Raw genomic sequence first — 22,940 nt, 5'->3', positions numbered from 1 at the left:
TTGAGCTTGTGCCGGGTACTATAGGAAAGTTTTTCTAGAAGAGAGAGAATTCAAGTTGGCCTAGAAATGTCGTTAGTACAGGAGCAGCAGCCACAGATGTGGTCAGAAGAGGGGGGTGTTGAATCACTTTGTGTACCGAGAGGCCTTATCTGCACATTTCTTTATTCTCTGAATGATTTTTGTGATCAATTGGGGATATCAGGGGCAAGCTGCCAGCAATGCTTTCTTTCCCTTTCTCAGGCACATTGATTTTAAATGTCTCTAGACATTTAAATTGCTCTCCAGAAAGGTTGCCCAATTTACATGCAAGCCTTAGAGATAATGCATGCTCAGTGGATTGGTTCAAGACCACCACAGTAAGGCAAATACAGCAGTTAAATGAGCCACACAAATTTTTTGCTTTCCCAGTGCATATGAAAGTTATCTTTACTCTATGTTGTAGTCTGCTGAGTGTGCGATAGCATTATGTCTAAAACAGCAATGTACGCACCTGAATTAGAAAATATTGCTGAAAAAAATGCTACCATCTGAGCCTTCAGTGAGTCATAGTAGTAACATCAAATATGACTGATCACAGATTACCGTAACAGATATAATAATAATGAAAAAGTTTGAAAAATTGGGAGAATTAGAAGTGAGCAAAGGTTTTTGAAAAGATGGTGCCAATAAACTTGATGTAGCATTGCCACAAATCTTGAATTTGTTACAAAAAAAAGTATTATCTTCGAAGCACAATAAAACGGTGTATGCCTATACATTCTTCTGGGTTCTTTTAAATACTCAGCTGCCCTAATAATGATGTTTCTAATAATCAGAATAACAGCAACTATAATAATAGCAAACTTTCATAGAGACCTGAGTCCTTTATTCCATTGAATCCTCATCAGAGAACTTGAGACAAGCACTAATAACATCCTGGCTTTCATATGAGGACCCCAAGGCTAGAAAAGGGGGGGAACTAGCCTGGGTCACGTGGTTAGCCAACAGCGAGCTGGGGTTCAGAACCAGGGTGTCCCATTCCAGGGCCTACACTCTTTACTGTGAAGAAATACTTTCTTCTTTATCTTCTTCACAGGATCCTGCCACGGAGAATTTAAAGCTGAGAAATTAAGAGCCATTGAATTGATGATCACAAATTTTAGAAAGTCTGGTTTAGGGTGATAAGGAAGTAGAGTCCTGTTTACAAAAATGAGACTTATGGGCATTGTTCCAGAAGTCGCATATATAGTATTAGGGAGGCAGCCGGCATGGGATGGGGAGGGGGAGCTGGTACTTAGCTACTCACAGGTGCCCTCAATTAATAAAGGCTGATGAGCGCCTTCTTAAAATCACAGCCAGGACGCTATAATTAAATATTCTCTGGGCCAGCTGGAGCTCAGACGCTATTTAAATCACCCCCAAGGAAATAAACAGAAGGACATCCAGGCCCTTGGATCTGCTGAGGCTCATGATGTTCCCGCGCTAAGGGAGGATGGGGGGTCTGCGAGTCTCCTGGGGAAGATTTTGTGCAGGGCAGGAACGCGGAATGAAATGGCGCTTAAGTAAATAGTTATTGAGTGTGTAGTGGGTGCATGCTGGGGCCCACCTGCTTGGATTAGCAAAACTATGGATTTAACAAACGTGGAGTAAGGACCGGCGGCTGCTCTTTTCCAGATTGCGCTGGCTGCGGACGAGACATCAAGAATGGACAGGCCCTGCTGGCGCTGGAAAAGCAGTGGCACTTGGGTTGCTTTAAGTGCAAGTCCTGCGGGAAAGTCCTCACCGGCGAGTACATCAGCAAGTAAGCCTGGGGCGCAGGCGCGGATGGATCCTTCAGCAGGGGTGGGGCATCGTGGGCTGCCCTGCGCTCTAGGAATACACCCCAGCCCAGCCCATCAGACGTGATGAAAGACCTTCACATTCCACAATCCATATGAACTTTTTGCTATGAAACTTTGGAAAGGAATTTTATTCTTCTGTTGTTGCCCACTATAAATTTAATTAAATGTTCATCGTTGTCTAATGTAACAATTAACGAAGCTGACATAATGGTAGGCTATATGTTGCAACCAGTTAAGCATTTAGTAATTTTACTTTTGCTAATCCCCCCTCCCCCATTTGAAACTACTGATAGTAAACCTTTATCCTCCATTCAGGTCTCAGCCATGACTGCTGGCCCTCCCCTGCCCCCACCCCACCCTAAAAAAACTCAGTGTCCAGGCACAGAGCCCATTAGGACCACTCTGGAGTAGGTTCCTTAGAGTCAGAGGCTGGTGTAGAGAAGAGCTAGAGCAGGTGACGTTTTGGGGGTTTTGTTTAATGTGACCTTGAAAAGCTAGTTACAGTGGTTACGTTTTAAATTGAGGAAAGAATGAGCATGGGGTGGGGGGAGGGCCTAGAGGCAGTAAGGGAAAATTTTCCCCTCTGCTAAGTTGCTTCAGTCGTGTCCAACTCTGTGAGACCCCATAGACGGCAGCCCACCAGGCTCCGCCGTCCCTGGGATTCTCCAGGCAAGAACACTGGAGTGGGTTGCCATTTCCTTCTCCAATGCATGAAAGTGAAAAGTGAAAGTGAAGTCACTCAGTCATGTCCGACTCTTAGCGACCCCATGGACTGCAGCCTACCAGGCTCCTCCGTCCATGGGATTTTCCAGGCAAGAGTACTGGAGTGGGGTGCCATTGCCTTCTCCAAAATTTTTTTTCCCTATCCACTTTTTAAAATGTTCTCCAACCAGCATCTATTTAAAAAAATTTTTTTTAATGAATTTAATGTATGAATATACACAATGAAACAAAATAAGTAGCTTGGGCCCCACCCCCTAGAAATCTAATTCTGCAGATCTGGGGTAAAGCAAACCCTGGTATTCAGGAGGCAGAAACTACACAGGTGATTCTGAGGTACAGCCAAAGAGAACTGCTCCGCCTTTAACACCGATGCCTGTGCAGAGCTAGGTAACTGGGCTGTCTGGAGACGTTTTAACTCTCCCATGCGATGGCACACCTAGAACATGATCTTTTAACTGTGTCATGAGGTAAATGAGGGGCTTCCCAGGTGGTGCTAGTGGTAAAGAACCCGCCTGCCAATGCAGGAGACGTAAGAGATGCAGGTTTGATCCTTGGGTGGGGATGATCCCCTGGAGGAGGGGGGCATGGCAACCCACTCCAGTGTTCTTGCCTGGAGAATGCCATGGACAGAGGAGCCTGGTGGGCTACAGTCCATAGGGTCGCAAAGAGTCGGACACGACTGAAGCGACTTAGCACACATGCGAGAGGTAAATGAAGACAGTTGCAGGAGGATGGTTGAGAGGCCCTGGGCCCCCAGGCTCCCTCAGGGCCAAGGAGAAGGCGTCGCCACGCTCTTAGGAGGCTCTGGTGTGTGAATCAAGGAGGTGTGGGGGAGGAGACAAGGAAGAGGAGTGTGGGACTACAGCTGAAGCCCGTCAGGCCTGGTGCTGCAAGAGAGGGACGCCATGGTTTTTGCTAGTGAGGTCTGAGGCAGTCAAGGAATGAGCAGCGACAGCCATTTGGCTGTTACTCCCATGTGGCTTGGAGGACCTCAGCACTCTCTCTGGAGTGTTTGCTCCTGTGGGTTTTGACTCTGCCCCACCAGGTCTCCTCCAGGCATGTGAATGGTAGTTGAGCGAGAAATAACTTCTTCTTCCCTTCTGTGCAACTGGTCGGAGAGAGATGGGGTCTGGGCATCTGTCCTGCCCTCGGAAGCTGAGCTGTGTTTGTCCTGCAGGGATGGTGCTCCATATTGTGAAAAGGACTACCAGGGGCTCTTCGGGGTAAAATGTGAAGCCTGCCACCAGTTCATCACAGGGAAAGTCCTGGAGGTAAGTGACACACGGGCTCCCATCAGAACCACCATCATGGTCCTCAAGGCTCTCGGAAACACACAAGGGTCTCTTTTTCCATCTTTTTCTCACGTGCAGAGGAAAGAAAGTAGTTGCAGGTGACAGATCACTTAGAGAATGTCTGTGTGACACTGTCTGCTCAGGCAGTGTCTACTTCATGCTGGAAACTGGAAGGATAGAGAATATGAGGGGAAAAAAAGAATGGAAAAGAGTCTATGAGGAATTATGTAGGAGGAACGGCTTTATTAAACTGTTCTTTTTATTTAGAAGTTAGAAAAGAGGAAATGAAGACTGTGTTCGAGCCACATGTGTCTGTGTGTACAAATGTGTGTATAAGTAAGTGAGTAAGTGTTAATTGCTCAGTCATACCCTACTCTTTGAGACCCCCATGGCCTGCAGCCCACCAGGCTCCTCTGTCCATGCGATTTTCCAGGCAAGGATACTGGAGTGGGTTGCCATTTCCTTCTCCAGGGGATCTTCCCAACCCAGGGATCGAACCCCAGTTTCCTGCACTGCAGGCAGATTCTTTACCAACTAGGCTACAATATGTGCCTGCATATTTGTGTGTGCACATGTGTGGGTGCTCATGTGTGTACAAATGGGAGCATACAGACTCAGGGAACAGAGGCTCTGAATGGAAGTTAAGAGAAAAAAGTCGTTAGAGGTGAGGGCGTAGGCTTCCTCACCCTTAGAAAACCACATCCTGTGTGACCCAGAACGTCCTGTGGCCCAGGCTGACAGAAGGCTGTCAAGTTCTGGTGTGACTGACTGCCTCGCACCGGGAAGCTTGGTTCCTGCTTTCTCAGCAGTCGCCCCGCCACCTTCTGCCTCTGGGCGGAACTGAGCTCCTGAGTTGGCGCCATCAGTAGACTTGGGGCCAGAGGTCAGAGAGTCACTGCCCGCCTGCCTACAGGCCTGTGAGATATTAACCCACTCTCATGGAAAAAGTAAGGGCTTCCCAGGTGGCTCAGTGGTAAAGAATCTGCCTGCTAGTACAGGAGATACAAGACCCCTGGGTTCGAGCCCTGGGTCAGGAAGATCCCCTGCAGGAGGAAATGGCAACCCACTCCAGTATTCTTGCCTAGAGAATTCCATGGACAGAGGAGCCTGGAGGGCTACAGTCCACAGGGTCACAAAGAGTTGGACGCCACCGAGCACACAGACACAGCAGAAGTAAGCATTGCCTCACACCCACCCCAAGTCTCAGGGTGAGGCTGTGTGCTGAGCAGACGTGAGTCAGGATGCCCAATGGGGCCCTGGGAACGTGACCGGGCAACTCGTCACATTGCGTCTATAGACACCAGTCACTATATCCACATCACCACATTCAAATTTCCCAGCAGGGTGTGGTCCAGGGACCCAGGACATGAATCTGAGTGGCACCCGAGGTGTCCCTGGGCATCTTCTGTGGGTGTAGTCTTCCTAGTCCCACAGCAAGCCCCATGATGCCTTCCTGCCCATGAAATGCAGGACAGGGGGCAGTGCTGGCTCTGTGCTGGACCTAGTCCAGCTAATTAGATTTGGGATGCAGGTTGTCAGTGCGGTTCTTGACCCAGAGGAACAGTGTTTCGGGAAGAGGAAACCGCAATGGCAGAGGCTCAGCAGCAAGGACAAGTACAGCATACCCAAGAAACCAAGTCATTTGGGCAGGGGTATGGGTGAGAGAGAGGATGCTGGAGGAAGGGAGGACCCCGAGTGTGAGGACCTCAGAAATCACTGTCAGGAGTTTGGCTTTACCTTGAGAATGGTGGGAAGTATTGAAGTGATTGTAGCTGGAGCGTCATGTGATAGGATCAGACTGCTGTGTGAAGAATGGAAGGGAGTCCTCATATGAGTGTGCCCCCCTGTTCACAGCAGCTTGGCTCACACCAGGCAGAAGGGAAAACAACCCACGCCTGTCCCTCAGCCTTAGGAAGGAATTCTGACACATGCCACAGCATGCGTGTACCTTGAAAACATTATGCCAAGTAGTAGAAGCAGTCACAGAAGACCACATACTATATGATTCTATTTGCATGAAATATCCAGAATAGGTACATCCATAGAGAAAGCAGTTACCTGAACTTGAGGGCAGGGAGAGAGTGGGGAGTAACTGCTTATTGGTTCCCACTTAGGGTGATGAATCTGCTTGGGAAATAGAGGAAGTGGTTGCACAACCTTGTGAATATCCTAGATGTCATGGAGTTGTTCCCTTTAACATGGTGTATGTGATGTTATGTGAATTTCACCTCAAATGAAACACATTAATGGATGGAAATGGAGTGGGGAGCAGACAAGGAGGGCACGTAGAGGAGAGCTTTGGACAGCAAACAGTGGTGCCGCTGGCTGGAGTGACACCTGAGAAGTGGACCCCCACCACCCACACACAGTTGCGGTAAGGGGGATTTTTCACGGCCCTTCCAATAAGGCTTTTATTGCGAGTCCAAGGATACTTCAAGGCTGGGTTTGGGGCCCAAGGTCATGCACATGCTTAAGAAAGCTATTGGAGAAGTGGGTGTGATGCATCCAGAGTTGTCGCTTCAAGTCCAGCCCTCTCATCCCAAGACACAAGTGCAGTGGTCCTTGTCTGTCCTCTGAATGTGTCCCTCGTCCCTCCACAGAGCAAGGAGCCCTGAGAGACTCAACAGCATTTCCTTTGAGCTTCCCAAGTTTGATCTGCTACATGGGGCTGAAATAAACCTGTTGAGGTGGGAGCAGTTAGGAAATTTCATTTTAAAACAGCAGGAAGATGGGGTTTAGACTTATGGAGTGATCCATGCATGAAAATACCAAATCACTATGCCGTACTCCTGAAACTAATATAATATTGTATGTTGATTCTAATTCAGTAACAAATAAATAAAACACCAGAACCATTTCCCAGATGTTTGGCTATAGCTAAAGGGACAGGAAGACTGAATGCCGCCCCCAGCTTGGAGGCCCCACATTTGTAGACAGCGTGTATGGAGGCAGCTCTCTCCTCAGGCCATATGTGGGACTGTGTCCCCCCAAAAAAGAGTTGGGGAGACAAAAGGACTGAGGGGGGCGGGTGTTGATTACCTTCAGATTTAGTTCAACTGCTATGGGAAGGAATCTCTAAAAGAAAACTGGATCCAAGAACATGCCGTGTTGAAGACACATCTGCTCGCTCTGCTTTTTCCCTGGAGGCCAAGTACTTAGATGCTTGTAGGGGCTGTGAGGGCCCCTTACCACGTTGGCTTCAGGCCTCCGTGAGGGCCAATGGTGGGGGTGAAACCTTGCATCCTTTCCACACAGACCCACAGAGGTGGGGCTTCTGGGAGCAGTTTGCAGCAGGGTTCTGGGCAGAGTCAAGACCCACCCACTGGGCGTGCTGTCCCTCTCAGATGGGTGTGTGATCTGGAAAATCATCCTGTGCTGTGAGCACGCCGACATGTGACAGCTCGTGAGTCAGCCTGGCCCAGCTCCCAGCAGAAAACCCTGAGCTCCTCCCTCCACCTTTATTCTCTGATCTACTGTAGGTGCAGCAGGATGGGTCTGATTTGTTGTAAATACTATAATCCTTGTTTTGGTTTGGGTATTCCCCATTTTTAAAATTACAGTGAAATCCACATAATATACCTGGAGTAGGAAATGGCAACCCACTCCAGTATTCTCACCTGCAGAATCCCACGGAGAGGAGCTTGGTGGACTGCAGTCCATGGAGTCACAGGGAGTTGGACACAACTGAGCATATGCCACATGACATAAAATGTAACGTCTTAGCCATGCTTCAGAGTACAGTTCCGTGTATTACATAGATTTATGATGTTGTGAAACCATCGCCAGCATCCAGCTCTGTAGCCCTTTATGTCTTATAAAACTGAAATCTGTGCTTATTAAACTGTAACTCCCCATCCCCCTCTCCCCACAGCACTTGGCAGTGACCATTCCACTTTGTCTCTATGCATTTGACTGCTCTGGGCATCTCATATAAATGGAGTCATACAGTATTTGTGGGGTCTTGTTTGTTCGTTTGTTTTTGTGATGGCCCTTTTTCACTTGGGCTTCCCTGGTGGCTCAGCTGGTAAAGAATCCACCTGCAAATGTGGGATACTTGGGTTCAATCCCTGGGTTGGGAAGATCTCCTGGAGAAGAGAACAGCTACCCACTCCAGTATTCTGGCCTGGAGAATTCCATGGACTGTATAGTCCATGGGGATCGCAAAGAGTCAGACACGACTGAGCGACTTTCACTTTTTACTCTCACTTTTTCACTTAGTGTAATGTCCGCAAGTTTCGTCCATGTGGTAGTGTGTGACAGTTTTTTCTTTCTTTTTCAGGCTGAATAATATTCCATTGTATGGACATACCACATTTTGCCTTTCCAGTCTGTGATGTTTGGTTTTGTTGTTGCTGTTGTTTCTGATTGATTTTACCCGTAGAGATTGTGAATGTATTGTGAGTTCCCCGTGTCTTCTGTAACAGGGATGGCTTAGAACCACAGAAACTTTCTCTCACAGTTCTGGGGCCAGAAGTCCACAACTGAAGTGTTGGCAGGGCTCCTTTACAAGGCTCTAGGGGAGGATCTTTCTTTGCCTCTTCCAGACTCTGGTGGCTGTGGCTACATAACCCTGACCTCTGCCTTGGTCTGCACAGAGCCTTCCCCTCTGTGCCCTGTCTTCCGTCTGTGTCAAACCTCTTTCTCTTAGAAGGTCCCTTATCATTGGATTTAAGGTTCATCAGCATCCCAGGTGGCACTGGTGATAAAGAACCCATCTGCTGATGCAGGAGACGTAAGAGATGCGGGTTTGATCCCTGGGTCGGGAGGATCCCCTGGAGGAGGGCATGGCAACCCACTCTAGTATTCTTGCCTGGAGAGTTCCGTGGGCAGAGAAGCCTGGCGGGCTACAGTCCATAGGGTCACAAAGAGTCAGACACGACAGAAGAGATTTCACACACATAGGCTCTTCCAAGATGATTCCTTCATCCCAGGATCCTTAGCTTAATTACATCTGCAAAACCCCTTTTTTCAGACATGCCAAGGTTCCAGAGATTTTGTGTGGATATATCTTTGGTGGTAGGGAGGGGGGCACCATTTCAGTCAACATGGAAACTTACACAAGTCTCATCCCAGTGAGGGCTGAAGCTCTGATGTGGTTTTAATGGAACCCTCACCGAGCATCAGAGGTGTCCTGAGACCGCTTCTCTGGATGTGTTTTGTCCGGGATACCACCAGACACCTAAAGGAGCTTTAAGAAGGAGAAAGGTCCTGGAACAGTGATCAAGGAGCTCCAGGCTCAGCTATGTCAGTAACTCCTGAGGAATTTGGGACAGGTCATTTAGCCTCTTTGAGACTATCTGCATATATAGGTAAAAGGACTTCCGGACATAGAAGTGTGGAAGGTAAAGGAAGAGGACCTGTCCCATGGCTACCCCCTTCCCTCTCCTGTTCTAAAATTCTGTCTCCCTCTGTTATTGTTTTTTTCTTTTTGGGGATGTCATTGTTTCACAATGTTATGTCAGTTTCTGCTGTACAACGTGAATCAGCTGTATGTTTACATGTATCTGCTCCCTCCTGAGCCTCCCTCCCACCTCCTGCTTGCACCCCTGTAGGTCGTCACGGAGCACCGAGCACTATAGCTCCCTGTGCTGCACGGCAGCTGCCCACTACCTGTCTGTCCTACACGTGGTCGTGTATATATGACAGTGCTGCTCTCTCAATGCATCACACCGTCTCCTTCCCCCACTGTGTCCACAAGTCCATTATCTGTCTGTGTCTCTGTTTCTGCCCTGCAGATAGGTTCATCAGTCCCATTTTTCTAGATTCCATATATGTGCGTTAATATATTTGTTTTTCTCTTTCTGACTTATTTCACGCTGTATGACAGACTCGAGGTCTATCCACATCTCTACAAACCACCCTATTTGATTCCGTTGTAATGGCTGAGTAATATTCCATTGTGTATATGTAAGACATCTCCTTTACCCATTCCTCTGTTGATGGATACTTAGGTTACTTCCCTGTCCTGGCTGTTGTAAATAGTGCTTCTATGAACACTGGGGTACATGTGTCTTTTTGAATTATGGTCTTCTCATGTGCCCAGTAGTGGGATTGCTGGGATAAACCCTTCCCAGGATGTGGGCTTGAGGGGATGGGGAGGAGAGCCTTCATGGGTTTTAATGAAAAGGGCTTCAGTGATAGGAAATCAGGGATCTACTTTTGGTTCTGGAATTCACAGCTGTGTGACCTTGGGCAAATCAATTTCTTTGAACCTTGATTTTTTCTTTAATATACAAATGTTAAACTATACATGTAAATCCAAGACTTGGGCCACTTGACCTCTAAATTTCCTTTGGTTCTAAGGATCTGAATTCTATAATTCTCCTTGTCTTAGATCTAAGGGGTCAGAGCCAGCAGTTCTTTTTTTCTGGAGAGATTTTTCTAGAACACTCAGCATATAGCATACACTCAAACTGTAGTTTTCTCATTAGCTTGCTTTCAGTTCTGTTTTTGAGGGTCATCTTGCTATAAGTGGCACATCTTTTAGAGCTTATGCTAATTAACCTATAAATTCAGGCGTGTTCTGAAAATGCTTACAACCTGCCTCCTAACTAAGAAGTCCAAAAGCAGATTTGCGTGAGATACAGCCAACAGCCTGCTCTCTCCATCTCCATCTCTAAACTCTTCTCAGAGCAACCTTCCTCCTCCTCGTCCTACTTCCCTTCCCTACACCCACCCTGCTCGCTTCTGCTCTAGCAGCCCAGAGGTAACAGGACTCGGCGTGAGCCTTCAGACTTAGGTCACAGATGTCAGTAGACATTAGGGGCATCCCTTTGGTGTGAATTTCCTTCCATCTTTTTGTTGGATGGTCCTAGGAGATCTCTGACTCCGACAAACTTCATTTCCTGGGTTCAGGTTGTTACCTGCCAACTTTCCCAAGAAAGAAAGCAGCAACAAAATCATTGCAAAATGAATGCAATACAGAAAAAAAAAAAAAAAGCAAATGTCAAACTGGACACAGAAGTCTGGAGGGTAAAGGAAAAGAGCCTGTCCACCCCACCCCCGTCCAGGGCTGTTCCATCTGCAGACCGAGGGTGGTCTTGAGTTCCCTTTGTCTGTCCTTTTGCACAACTCCCTCCCCCAGGGAGCTCAGTGTTTACCAAGCTCTCTCACATTCCTTCAAGACCAGTGCTCTCTGGATTGGCTGGCTCTGCAGACAGGGCCACCCTGAGCAGGCACCTGGCCATCTGCACCGGAGCCTCCTGTGCTCAGACCCCAGAGACAAAAGGAAAGTGGCGTGTCTGCATTCTTCCCAGGAGAGGAGGGCAGGGCTCCGAGTCTCTCCCTGGCTTTCTTCCTCAGGTCACCACACCCAGGAAATCAATCCTCCTGTCTTTCCAGAAGGGCTGGTGGCCCACATTGTGCTGGGGTGGGATGTCTACTATGCCGCTTGCGCTCTCCTGGGAAGAATGTGTGACAGGGTCTGTTACAATTCGAGTGTCTCACGATGTAAGAGCCCCTGACACGTGGCCCGTGGCCAGTCCCTAGTGCCTTTCCATCCCTACCCACGGGCGGCACTGTCTTGATCTGTTAACTTGGAAGTGATGGACCAAAGGACAGGACTCAGGCTGGCTTTAGACCCTGCCCGCTGGATCCCCTGGCGTGTAGCAAGCGTACTCACCACGTGATTCAGCAAATCCTTTCCCTTGATTCTCTGAAGGATTAAAAATGGTGGCTTTGTTTTATCTTGTTTTGTTTTTACTTTGTTTACTTTTCAACTAAAACTCCTTTTTCATAAAGCCCGAGGACAAATGTTTATGATGTTCCTGTAAAACTAATACACATTACAAACTGGAGGTCCCATCCGCTTCCTTCATTTTCCTGTATTTTAAGCATGTTCTGAAATGAGTAGGTCTTGGTCTGGGCTCACCTGTTATCTAATGAGAGGAAACAAGCTGTTCCAGGGCACTTGCATGGCAGACGGTCTTTTTGTCACCATTGAACACATAATTTGCAGAGACAGACTGAACTGTGAAGTCCCTCCTTTCTTGTTCTGTGTGTGTCCTTAAATGCAAGCAAGGCTAATAAACCATGTTCAGGCAGAAAACTAATTGCATTCTTCTCATTCCTACTGTGGCCCCAGGAATTTGTACCTCCTTCCCCTTAATTGTGGACCCAAATATTTTTCTGGATCACGGAAGGGAAAAGAATCAAGTAATATTAGAAGTTTTGAGTCAGATGGTCTCTGCCCTGGTGAAGAGTGAACCACCACAATAGCAGGCTTTTGCATAATAAAAATAGTTAACATCTACAAGTGATCTCATAAATATTTGATCCTCACAATAGGCCTGTAAAGTGATGAAAGCAGTTACTACTGACCTCCATCTACAGATGAGGCTGCTACGCTAGAAACCTGGAGGCTGACTGGTAACTGAACTGTGATTAGAAGTCTCAGTTCTCAGAAGATAGAAACACATATGAACATACATGCACACCCACATACACACACGTACACACACACTGATTCATGATCCATGTGGCAGTAATCATTGCAGAGAACAAGTAACTAAATTGCCTCCTGAAATAACTTACAGAAGGACCAATTCCTGGTGAGATGAGGAAAGTCTATCTGAACAGTGGCCTTGCTATATCTATTTTCAGGGCAGTAAACATCTGCTGCTTCTTTGGTTTCCTTTATTCCTGTGTCAAATGTTGCCGAAGTTCAGGGACCCTGTGCACAGAGTCTGTGGTGTTTCTACATTGTCGTGCCTCATTCTGTCTTGCCCTCTTTACTCAGCTGGAGGCTCCACAAGGGCACCTGACTTGGGCCATGGAGACAATTGTAGGTGGATGGTGCTGTCTTAGACGAGGGAACACACTTTGTGTACAGAGCTCTGGTTGAGGATGCCCCAGAGCTCCATGGAGAGTCAAGAAGAGCTTTGAGGCCATTCCAATATAGACATACACTGGTCACTTTTCCTAATTTAAAATAGAAGTTAACAATAAACTGCAGAAATGGCTTTATCTTAAATATGAGTTCAGCAAGATATGCTATAGTCATACAAAGAAATATTATTTAGCAATAAAAAAGAACAAGGTCCTGATTACCTGCTACAGAATGGACGAACCTTGAAAATATCCTAAGTAAAAGAAGCTAGTCACAAAAGATCACCAATTAGATGATTCCTAGAATGGGCAAATCTGTAGAGACAGCAAGTCTGCTGGCTGTTGCCCGGGTCTGGCGGGAGAAGGAAATGACTGTCAATGGGTATGGAGTTTTGTTTGGAGGTGATGAAATGTTCTTAGATAGTAGTGATGGTTGCACAAGTCTGTGAATCAATCAATACTAAAAACTACTGAATTGTACACTTTTTTCCAAAAAGGTGAATTTTATGGCATGTGGATATCTCAGTGTAGGTAGGTAGGTAAGTAGACAGATATACATACACATACATCTATCCATCTGTGCAGAGATATACAAGGTGATAGAGAGTTGGAATCCAGTATTTCTCAGTTTCCATATCTGTAAGATGAGGCTGCTAACTGCTACCTCATAGAGCTGCAGGATTTGAAAATAAAGGCATGAAAATCTTTAGCATAATTAGTAGCCAGGTTAGTCCCTTCTCCTTTCTCTCTCTCCTTTCTTCCAGTCTTTGATAGTTTCACTTATTAGAAAGTGGGTAAAGCCCAAGAATGGGCTTCCCTGGTGGCTCAGACAGTAAAGAATCTGCCTGCAATGCAGGAGACCCAGGTTCAGTTCCAGGGTCAGGAAGATCCCCTGGAGAAGGGAATGGCTACCCACTCCAGTATTCTTGCCTGGAGAATCCCATGGACAGAGGAGCCTGGCTGGCTACAGTCCGTAGGGTTGCAGAGAGTCAGACACGACTGAAGCGACTTAGCACATACGCATACAAGGGACAAGAATAGAGATTCAAGTCAATAAATGTCTTTGTGCCAGAGTGTCTGTGAGCTTCTTTCCTTTGTGGGCTTTAAACTTTCATTCCCTTGCATGCTCATAGGTTGTCATTGCACAGAACTGTGCCCTTGATCATAGTGTGTGACCTGATTAACATATAATCTCCCCAGCGTGGGAAAGGAAACTCAAGTTTAAGTTCGAAGTATGGTTTTTGATGCATTGGTCACAATATCTTATTTGCAGATAATAACCTGGTGCTAATATTTGATTCCCTGCATCATTAATAGATGAAGAATCAGCCCAGTAGAGCACAAGAAGCATGCTGACATGACAAATGGTTGGAGGAAAATTTCTCTGATTCACCCAAAGTTATCCACTTTGTCCTACATTAATGATAAGAGGAAATATGTTGCCAGGGTAACAGAAGACTCTTCACAGGCAGTAAAGGTTTGATATTTATTTTAAAAAGTCACCCCATTTCTGCCAGCACAAACGGAAGGGCTTTCTTCTCCGGAAATGACATTTTGAAAAGAGTTTGTGTTTTGAGTTAAAAAGATGTTTTGCTTTTCAGTGTTATTCCACTTCAGAGAGTTTAGCTTCTTGCTGGTTAAGTGTGGGGGTGGGGTGACAGCTGAACCGAGTCGGGGAACGTGACTCTTCCTGAGAAATCAGCAAGAAGTATTGAGCATGTGCTGGTGGCCCTGCCTTAGGGGCCGCAGAAGATGTGAGATTCAGGATTCATTCTCAGATAGATAAGGCATACATTTCTAAAAGTAATAGGGCGTCTGAGTCCAAAATTAGGAATCAGGGTCCAGGGCACCCCTAGGGCCCATGAGTACCCAAAGCTATTGCAGCGTCTTTAGTGTGAGGGCAATTCTTAGTGGTGGTATTGAACTTTAGAAATAGCTAGGACCCTAGTGGGAACCTGCTGTATAGCACAGGGAACTCAGCTGGGTGCTCTCTGATGACCTAGATGGGTGGGCTTGGGGAGCGGGAGAAGGAGGTCTAAGAAGGAGGGGATAGATGTATACATGTAGCTGATTCACTTCATTGTACAGCAGAAACTAATAACACTGTAAAGCAATTATACTCTAATTAAAAAAAAAAAAAAATCTAGAACCCAACAGCAGAGAGCCAGCCTGCCTAGACAGGTGGCCAGCAAGTTCAGTGTTGGGATGGGTCTCTGGGCTGGCCACTGTTCTGAGCACAGATGTGATGACGCCTCATAATTGTTCATTCTCCTCTCCAGGACCCAGCACATCCTGAGCCACAGAAAGCTTATGTGTCTGTGTTCTCATGGACTCAGGGCACCCATCCTTCCCCTTCCTGCTGGTCCCCACCTGTTCCCATCCCTGGCTCTGTTCATATCTCCTTCACCATGATAAACGTAAAAAGGAAGACTATACTCCTTCTTCTAAGGGATCGATTCCAGGGTGCTTCACCTGCCCTGCACAGGGACCTTCAGTGAATTCCAAGGTAATTGTCATGACCTTTTCTTGGCGGAGCAGAAAGAGAGTTCAGTCTTTGACAACATATCTCAGTACACAAGATAACTAGGGGCCCACAGTTGTGTGAGGGCCTAGTAAGAGGCACACATCATAAAAGACCTGGAGTTTAAAAGAGATTCTTGTCAATTGTTAGAAGTCAGCTTTGGATCTTGAGGAATGAGTAGGTACAGGCAGGTGAGAGTGAGCAGTTTATCTCCATTTGCTCCTGTGACTGATGTCTTGGGTCACTTTTTTCTACCTTGTTTGTTTCTTTTATTTCATGTTACCATTTGGTTTAATTGCATCCTTATTGTGTGCCGTTTTCCACTTCAAATCATTTTTGTATTCAGTCAGGGTGTAAGCTTGAAAAATTAAAATACTAAATCTTTTCCATCTGTGACTAGCGTTATTAATTTAATTATGAAGTACATTGACTTTTGTGGGTTCACCTGAATCCATTTCTCCATCTGAAATCATCCCTATTAGAAAATGCCTGTAACTGTTCTGGCTGATGGTAGATGGGCTTTCTATGCCCAGATCAAGCCCCTCTCCTGAAATCCAGGTTTTATCTCTAGGGGGTGTGGGGTGGGGGTGGGGAGGATTGTGACAACCCTTCAGGTCTCAAGAAATGATCTCTAGCTTCTGGATTCATGAAAACTCAGACAAAAGGTGGTATATTGCGTTACCTTGGCTCTACCGTGTCCTTATATTTTGTCCACTTAGTCTCTTGTAGCAAATGTACAGCTGGAGGTGGGGGATGGTTAGATATTGAAACATGGAACCATTGGAGTTTCCCTGGTGGCCCAGTGCCTAAGACTCTGCGCTCCAGGTGCAGGGGGTCTGGGTTCATCTCTGGTCAGGGAACTAGATCCCACATGCTGCACCTAAGTATCCTGCGTCCTGGCAACTAAGACCCTGAGCAGCTATAGAGAAAGAGAAAGAGGAAGGGAGAGGGAGAAAGAAACGTGGTACCATCTTCAGGTCACTAGGACAACTTCCGTTCTCTCTAGGTGAGGATGTGAGACAGTCCACGGGGTCCAGGAGATGGAGAGTGCTCCAGGGGAGATGGGCACCTTGAGTCCCCTTGGCCCAGGCAGTGACGCGGCCCTTCTGCCTGTCCTACTAGGAACAGGCTTCCTCCTCTCTCGTTTTCCACCTGAACGTGCTTTCTTCCTGGACCTCACGGCTTCCTGTCTTGTGAGGGATGCTGTGCCAACTCCAGCAGATGGACCTGCTTGGAGTGTGCCAGGAGGGGTGACAGTGAGAGCTGGTGCCTCTCCAGCCTGGCGGAAATGAACTGGTTCACTAATCCCTTTCCCAAAAGGACACTTTGGACTGGCCTTGCAAATGAAAACGGCTTATAAACCACCTAAAAATTTTCATGGCCCTGCAGGTAAACGCAAAGCTGGAGGCATCTTGGAAACATAGGATGAGGAATTCTGGAGCTTGAAGTGGCTGTAGGTAAGGTGAGAGAGGGAGTGTGCTTAGTAGAAAGAACTGCCACTGCCACACACACCAGGATTTGATTACAGGACCTACATTTAGAGCTGAGCAATGGGTAGCCAGTTGCTTAAACTCTCTGAGCCTCAGCATGCTCATATTGTAAAATATGGATAATCTTTACCTCTTAAAGACTTAAATCAGATTATAAACGAGTCACCTGTGTCTAACATACAGTACTTCAAGAATTTTTTCTTGTTTTCTTCCTTTATAAAGAAACACGTTTTTGTAAAAGCCTAGAACATTAAATTGGCTTCCCTGTGGCTCAGATGGTAGAGAATCTGCCTGCAATGCAGGTGACCTGGGTTCGAACCCTGGATCAGGAAAATCCTCTGGAGAAGGAAATGGCAACCCACTCCAATATTCTTGCCTGGAGAATCCCATGGTCAGAGGAGCCTGGTGGGCTACAGTCCATGGGGTCACAAAGAGCCGGACACAACTGAGCGACTCACACACACACGGTACGTTAAATTAGCTCATAACTTCCTGTCTGAATGGATTCAGGCTCACCCCCATCATTTACTCTCTGGTGGAGTTAAGTCTGGGATTATTTAAGATGCACAAGTTGATACTCACACTGATGCTTTCTTTTGAAATTTTCTTAGATCGCCTAACTATTGACATCTACAGGCCCGTAAATTCAACCTGCCACTGTTTTAGCAAGTATTTTGTATTCCTGTTTAATACTGGAGTGGGTTGCCATTTCCTACTTCCTTTAAAGCATCAACTGAGCGACTTCACTTTTCACTTTCATGCATTGGAGAAGGAAATGGCAACCCACTCCAGTGTTCTTGCCTGGAGAATCCCAGGGACGGGGGAGCCTGGTGGGCTGCCGTCTGTGGGGTCACACAGAGTCAGACATGACTGAAGCAACTTAGCCGTAGCAGCAGCAACAACTACGAAATAAAGATTTGTTGATGAATGTTTGTTTTTCCCGTTATTGATTTTTGTCGTGGCCTTCACATACTCTTTGGGCATAAATTCCTCACCATCTTACTAATTACCAGTTTCTTTTCCCTCAAGTGGGAAATAAATGCCCACGGTCTTTCTCCTGTCAGAGTTGGTTATTATATCCACCTGAGTGTGGTATGTAGACTCCTGGGGTTTTTGTCTTTTCTGTGTAACTGCTCTGTATAATGCCCAGCACATCTGCCTAGATGGGGCCCTACACAGTATCTGGGATGACGAGGAAGAGGCATCTTAGCCTCTGCAATTGTAAGTGCTCCAATATCAGCTCCTTTATATAAACTGAGTCCCTTTGGAACATATGTTAACCAACTGCCGCTTTGATTAGCAACACATGTGTTTACATCCCTTACAGTTCACCCTGGTGAAGTGATTCAACCATCTTTAGTAAATTCACAGAGTTGTGCAACCATCATCACAGTCCAGTCTTAGAACATTTCATCCAGCAGACCCCTCTGCTCACCTTTCAGTTCTTTACTCTTCACTTTCTTTCCCATAATCACATCCATGTGAATGTAGATTAGTCAGGTTGACAGGAAAGGCACCTCATTATTGCTCATTAAGGGCTACCCAGTCAGGCAGACTTCTTGAAACTTTTGAGTCCATCTGCTGGTGATTTGGGATCCTTTTCAATTGGAAATTTGCTTGGTAAATTTGCAGATGAACCATCCTCTTTCTCTCCATCCTGGAAGATGTAGAGATGGCTAAAGAAATAAAGTCTAAAAGAGGAGCTGATACTCCAAATGTGGGAGAGTAGACGAGGATGAGGTCTGGGGGGCAGTGACCCCAGTTCTTAGGTTTTATTATTTCTAGTCCTGTGCCTGGGGGGCTGGCTGGGTTTCCCTTTTTCCTTTGTAAGGAAGGACTCCTTCCCTCCTCTGACAAACAGTGGGACTGCCTACTAATATCCCAAACAAGCGGTGATGTTCTGGAATCACCTGGATATCTTGTTTAAAGTATGGATCACCAGACCTCACCCAGTGATTCTAGGGGTCCAAGCTGGGGCTGGAAATCTGCATGTTAGCATGCTCTGGTGATTCTGGTAGGGCCAGGGGGCTACAGATCAAACTTACAGAAACTGGCCTGACAAGAGTGTGGAGAAAGCACTTTCCTGAAGGCTTCTTGGAAGGAAAATGCACTAGAAATTTAGCTAATCCCCCATAGTTATTATAACGTGTAACCCAGTAGCTTCCTCTTCATTTTAGAAGCACTGTTTTATTGCTGAAATCTTTACATTTCTTCAGCAGTGTTTGGGATTGTTTCCAAACCAATTTAGATTCCACGCAAAAGTCTTTTTATTAGCTGATCTTTACGAGCAAATAATCTCTATGAAAAATTCCCCTAAATCACTTAAGTCTTGTTAAAAATGACAAGAGTCGTAACAGAGTCTTGCCTTACTCCTAAGGAAAGGCTTCAGAAAAGGGGCTGGACTAGCCTGGTAGAAGGCTTCGGGCTCCATCTGTTCCTTTACAAATATGCAGAGCTGGGTTCACCTGGGATTTCTATAGGTTTATTGGACAGTGAGGTAAGGTGTGTAAAGTACCAGGAATGTAGGTACTAGTAATTTTTGCTGCAATGGGGAACACAAAATGAAATGTACCAACAATATGAATCACAGAAACTTGATAAGCGAAGTTAGGGGCGGGGATCACATTTCTCTGAAAAAAAAAAAAATAAACATTCTGAAATTCTGAATAACAAGTGGAAACCAAAATCAAGTTGCACTGTATTTTATTACAGTTGTGTAAAGGGTGCCATACAGTGTGTCTCGGATGCTGTGACTTAGGAGAAGAGGCTCTTTGATGGTTGTGTATCTTTCCATCCTCTCAAATCTAATAAAGAAACTTAAAAATCACAAGACTCTAGTTTCAGTGCAAGCCTCTGCCCCGGGAACAATCACTGTCAGATCAGTGGTGCAGACAAGTGTGGGTGAATGTGCAGAAATGGTACTTTCCCCACCTGCAGTTAAAAAAAAAAAAAAGAAAACCTACCCCCCTCCTTTTTCAGGCACATGGACTGGTCCGTTAGTGGTGGCTGTGTGTGTTTAACTAGTAAGTGCAGCGGGAGAGGGAGGGTGGGAACTGCCTGGCCTAGTCTGTTCTTTTTTACGGTGTGTGTCTCCGGAGACGCACAGGTTTCGTGTCTCGCTTTAGAGGGGAGCTCGCTCCTGTCCCCGAGGCGGGCAGGGAGCCCCGGTCTCGCGGGCCGAGGTCTGGCGTTTACAAGCCTCTTGGCAGTGTTGTGGGTTTGAAGCCCAGAGGAATTCCCTGCTCAGAACAACCAGGAACCGAAGTAGAAGAAAAGGAGCCCGGGCTTAAGGTAAAGCGACATTGCTGGAGGTGTCCTTGGCTTTGCAGGGCAGACATGAAATGCCCGGCTTCCTGGGCGACATCGGAGACCCCCAGGGTCCTCCAGATGGGATGGGCAGGATGCTGGCCCTAGAGACCACTTGCATTGATCTGAAGGACATTTTGCTTTAACTTTTTGCTTGTGATGCAAAATAAACTACGGAGCTTAAAAAAAAAAATCAATCTAGTAATAAAGAGCAGGAAAAGGCGGGTTATTTGAATGAGAGGAATAGTTTACTGACCATTTAAACAATGTTTGTGTTTTTTCAGGCTGCTGCCCCCAAGGTAAGAAAGGAGAGTGTGCTTTCCAGAGTGTTTTGTTTGATTGTCTGTAGTTGTAGAGCTCCATGAAATTTATATTTGAAATGAAAGAATTTAAGAATCCTAGAGGATCTGGTGGTCACAGGAGTCAGAGGAATTGAGTCAATTTATCTGTTACTATAGATGTGTATTTTTTTTTTCTTTAAGAAATTTCCCATGAATGAAACAAGGAAGTAAAACATTTGGGTATTATTCACATTTTGTTACAGGTTGAAAGAGCCTGGTTGTGGTCTCTCTTTACCATCTTTGGGCAGGAAATGTTAGAAATCTAGAGATTCTTGCCTTATTCTAATGCAAACAGTTTTTCTGAAAACCTAGTTATTAATCAAACCATGCTCCAAAGTTTATTTTTGAGGAAAAAAAAAAAGCTGTTTTAAAGTGCGCAAGAAGGAAGGAGACAATAAAAATCTTCTTAACCGTGAAAGAAATAGATTTATGATTTGGGAAAGGTTAAAAAAAAAAAAAAAGTGAGTCTAGCCAAAAAGTCAGCAGGAGTGGGGTTGCCATGGCAGCCTCGTCTATCCCTTAACTGGTATTGGGGATTTAAGAGAAAATTGAGCCTGTTTTCTCTGAGACAGTCTCAGGAGGTATGTTAAGAGGATGTGAAGTTATTTAGATTATCCAAACAGGTTCTGACAAGTAAGTGAAAATAACTAATTAAAATACTGTTGCTATTCTACAATGGATCAAAAGGCTTCTTGAGTCATGATGGACTTACAGAAGAGGTGAATTTGCCACGGCTCATTGGTATAAATTACTTCTGAGAAGGCTGTTTAAGACTAAGTATGAGGCCTGGCCCCAGCCTCTTTGAAACAAGATGTGAATGCCTGTTTCTACCTGCTGTTTTCAGGTGGGTTCCTACAGCGTTTTCCTGTGTCACTGAGTTTAACCCTTGTATCAGTGGCTTATCCAACTGGTTCAGAGAATATCATATCATGACAGCAGAGGTCTGCAAGATTTCCCCTCCAAATAAATAGTAGTTAATGTAAAAGGATTGTTGTTATTGTTCAGTTGCTAAGTCGTGTCCGACTCTTTGTGACCCCATGGGCTGTAGCCCGCCAGGCTCCCCTGGCGATGGGATTCTCCAGGCAAGAATACTGGAGTGAGTTGCCATTTCCTCCTCCAGGGGATATTCCCGACCCAGGAATCGAACCCATGTATCCTGCATTGGCAGGCGGGTTCTTTACCACTGAGCCACCAGGGAAGCCTAATTTATGGAAAAGTCCAAAATACTCAGGACTCACACACCAACTGTCTAGAGGGACGATCATGATTTTGCCCACTATGAACCAGGTTTCTCAAGTCAGCACCACTGACATGTTGGACAGGATGATTCTTTGTTGTGGGGAAGAGTCTTTGTTTAGCAGCGTCCCTGGTACCCATGATGATAGTAATTCCCCCCCAGCTCAACAACTGAAAGTGTCTCCAGACATTGCCAAACGTTCTGTGTGGGGCAAAATCACCCCCCAGTTGAGAACCATTAAGTAACCACTTTTGAGACCCACTGGGAGGACCATGACGGGGAGGCGTGACCCCAAGGGAGGGTGTTTATCAAAAGAACAGGAACAGAACAAATATTTTGCCCTGCATTTTGGTCTTTGTTTTCTTTTTGTTTGAGGTCACATCCTGAGCTGGGTCAGGGAGCTGGGGTAAGCGCTGTTCTGGGTATACATCCTTCTGCTCCCAGCCTCCCCCCTCATGGGCCTTTGTGGGCCTTATTTTTTTAATTTATTTATTTTTACTTGAAGGATAATTGCTTTACAATATTGTGTTGGTTTCTGCTATACATCAACATGAATCAGCCATAGGGGCTACAGTCCATGGGATTGCAAAGAGTCAGACATGACTGAGCAACTAACACACACATAAACTCCAGTACTTTGGCCACCTCATGCAAAGAGCTGACTCACTGGAAAAGACCTTGATGCTGGGAAAGACTGAAGGCAGGAGGAGAGGGGAGTGACAGAGGATGAGATGGTTGGATGGCATCACTGATTCAAAGGACAGGAGTTTGAGCAAACTCTGGGAGATGGTGAAGGACAGGGAAGCCTGGCATGCTGCAGTTCATGGATGGGGTCGCAGAGTAGGACACAACTTAGCAACTAAACAACAACAAAAATACATCTGATACAATTCCTGATCAAACTTCTCTAAAAGTGCATCCCAGGAATGCACTATTAAAAAAAAAGAAGACCCTCATAGCACATTTTATAAGGCAAATAATTACCCAGAACTTATCAGGTCTGTAAATACAGGTTTTTGTGATATGTGAGCTTTGTGTAAATCTGGGCACACCTATTTGGTGTTTCTTCTGCAACCTGTAATGCTTCCTTTTCTTTTGTTCTTCCCACCCTGAACCAGCGAGTCTCAAACTTCATGGTTGTCTGAGAGTTGGGTCTCATTTTGTCAATGAAATAAAATAGTCACAGCCTTTTTCCAGTTTACAGATAACAAAAAAGTCAATGGCTGGAACATTTTCCATTTAAAAGTTTTCTTACACTTTCTGCATATGCTGTTTGTTTGCCCTCAGAAGTCAACAGATTACAAAAATGAATGAAATTGTAACAAATACTGGGACAAAACAAAATTTTTGCTTAGTTCTACTTCACTTTTTTCGGTGGACTTAG

At 45.8% G+C, this 22,940-nt stretch overlaps 1 protein-coding gene across 14 annotated transcripts in view; it reads left to right on the top strand.

Moving 5' to 3' along the window:
• Nucleotides 1-22,940, top strand: part of ABLIM1 (actin binding LIM protein 1) — a 328,672-nt gene that overhangs the window by 219,852 nt on the left and 85,880 nt on the right. For all 14 annotated transcript variants that reach the window (XM_070780895.1, XM_070780899.1, XM_070780897.1 and 11 more), the window contains 2 exons: nucleotides 1,654-1,780; nucleotides 3,721-3,814. In XM_070780895.1, the coding sequence (XP_070636996.1) occupies nucleotides 1,654-1,780; nucleotides 3,721-3,814 (221 nt within the window). The remainder of the gene's footprint in view (nucleotides 1-1,653; nucleotides 1,781-3,720; nucleotides 3,815-22,940) is intronic.

The sequence above is a fragment of the Bos indicus genome, chromosome 26 (assembly GCF_029378745.1).
Source record: "Bos indicus isolate NIAB-ARS_2022 breed Sahiwal x Tharparkar chromosome 26, NIAB-ARS_B.indTharparkar_mat_pri_1.0, whole genome shotgun sequence".
NCBI lineage: Eukaryota > Metazoa > Chordata > Mammalia > Artiodactyla > Bovidae > Bos > Bos indicus.
This window is presented reverse-complemented; position numbering and strand designations above follow the sequence as displayed.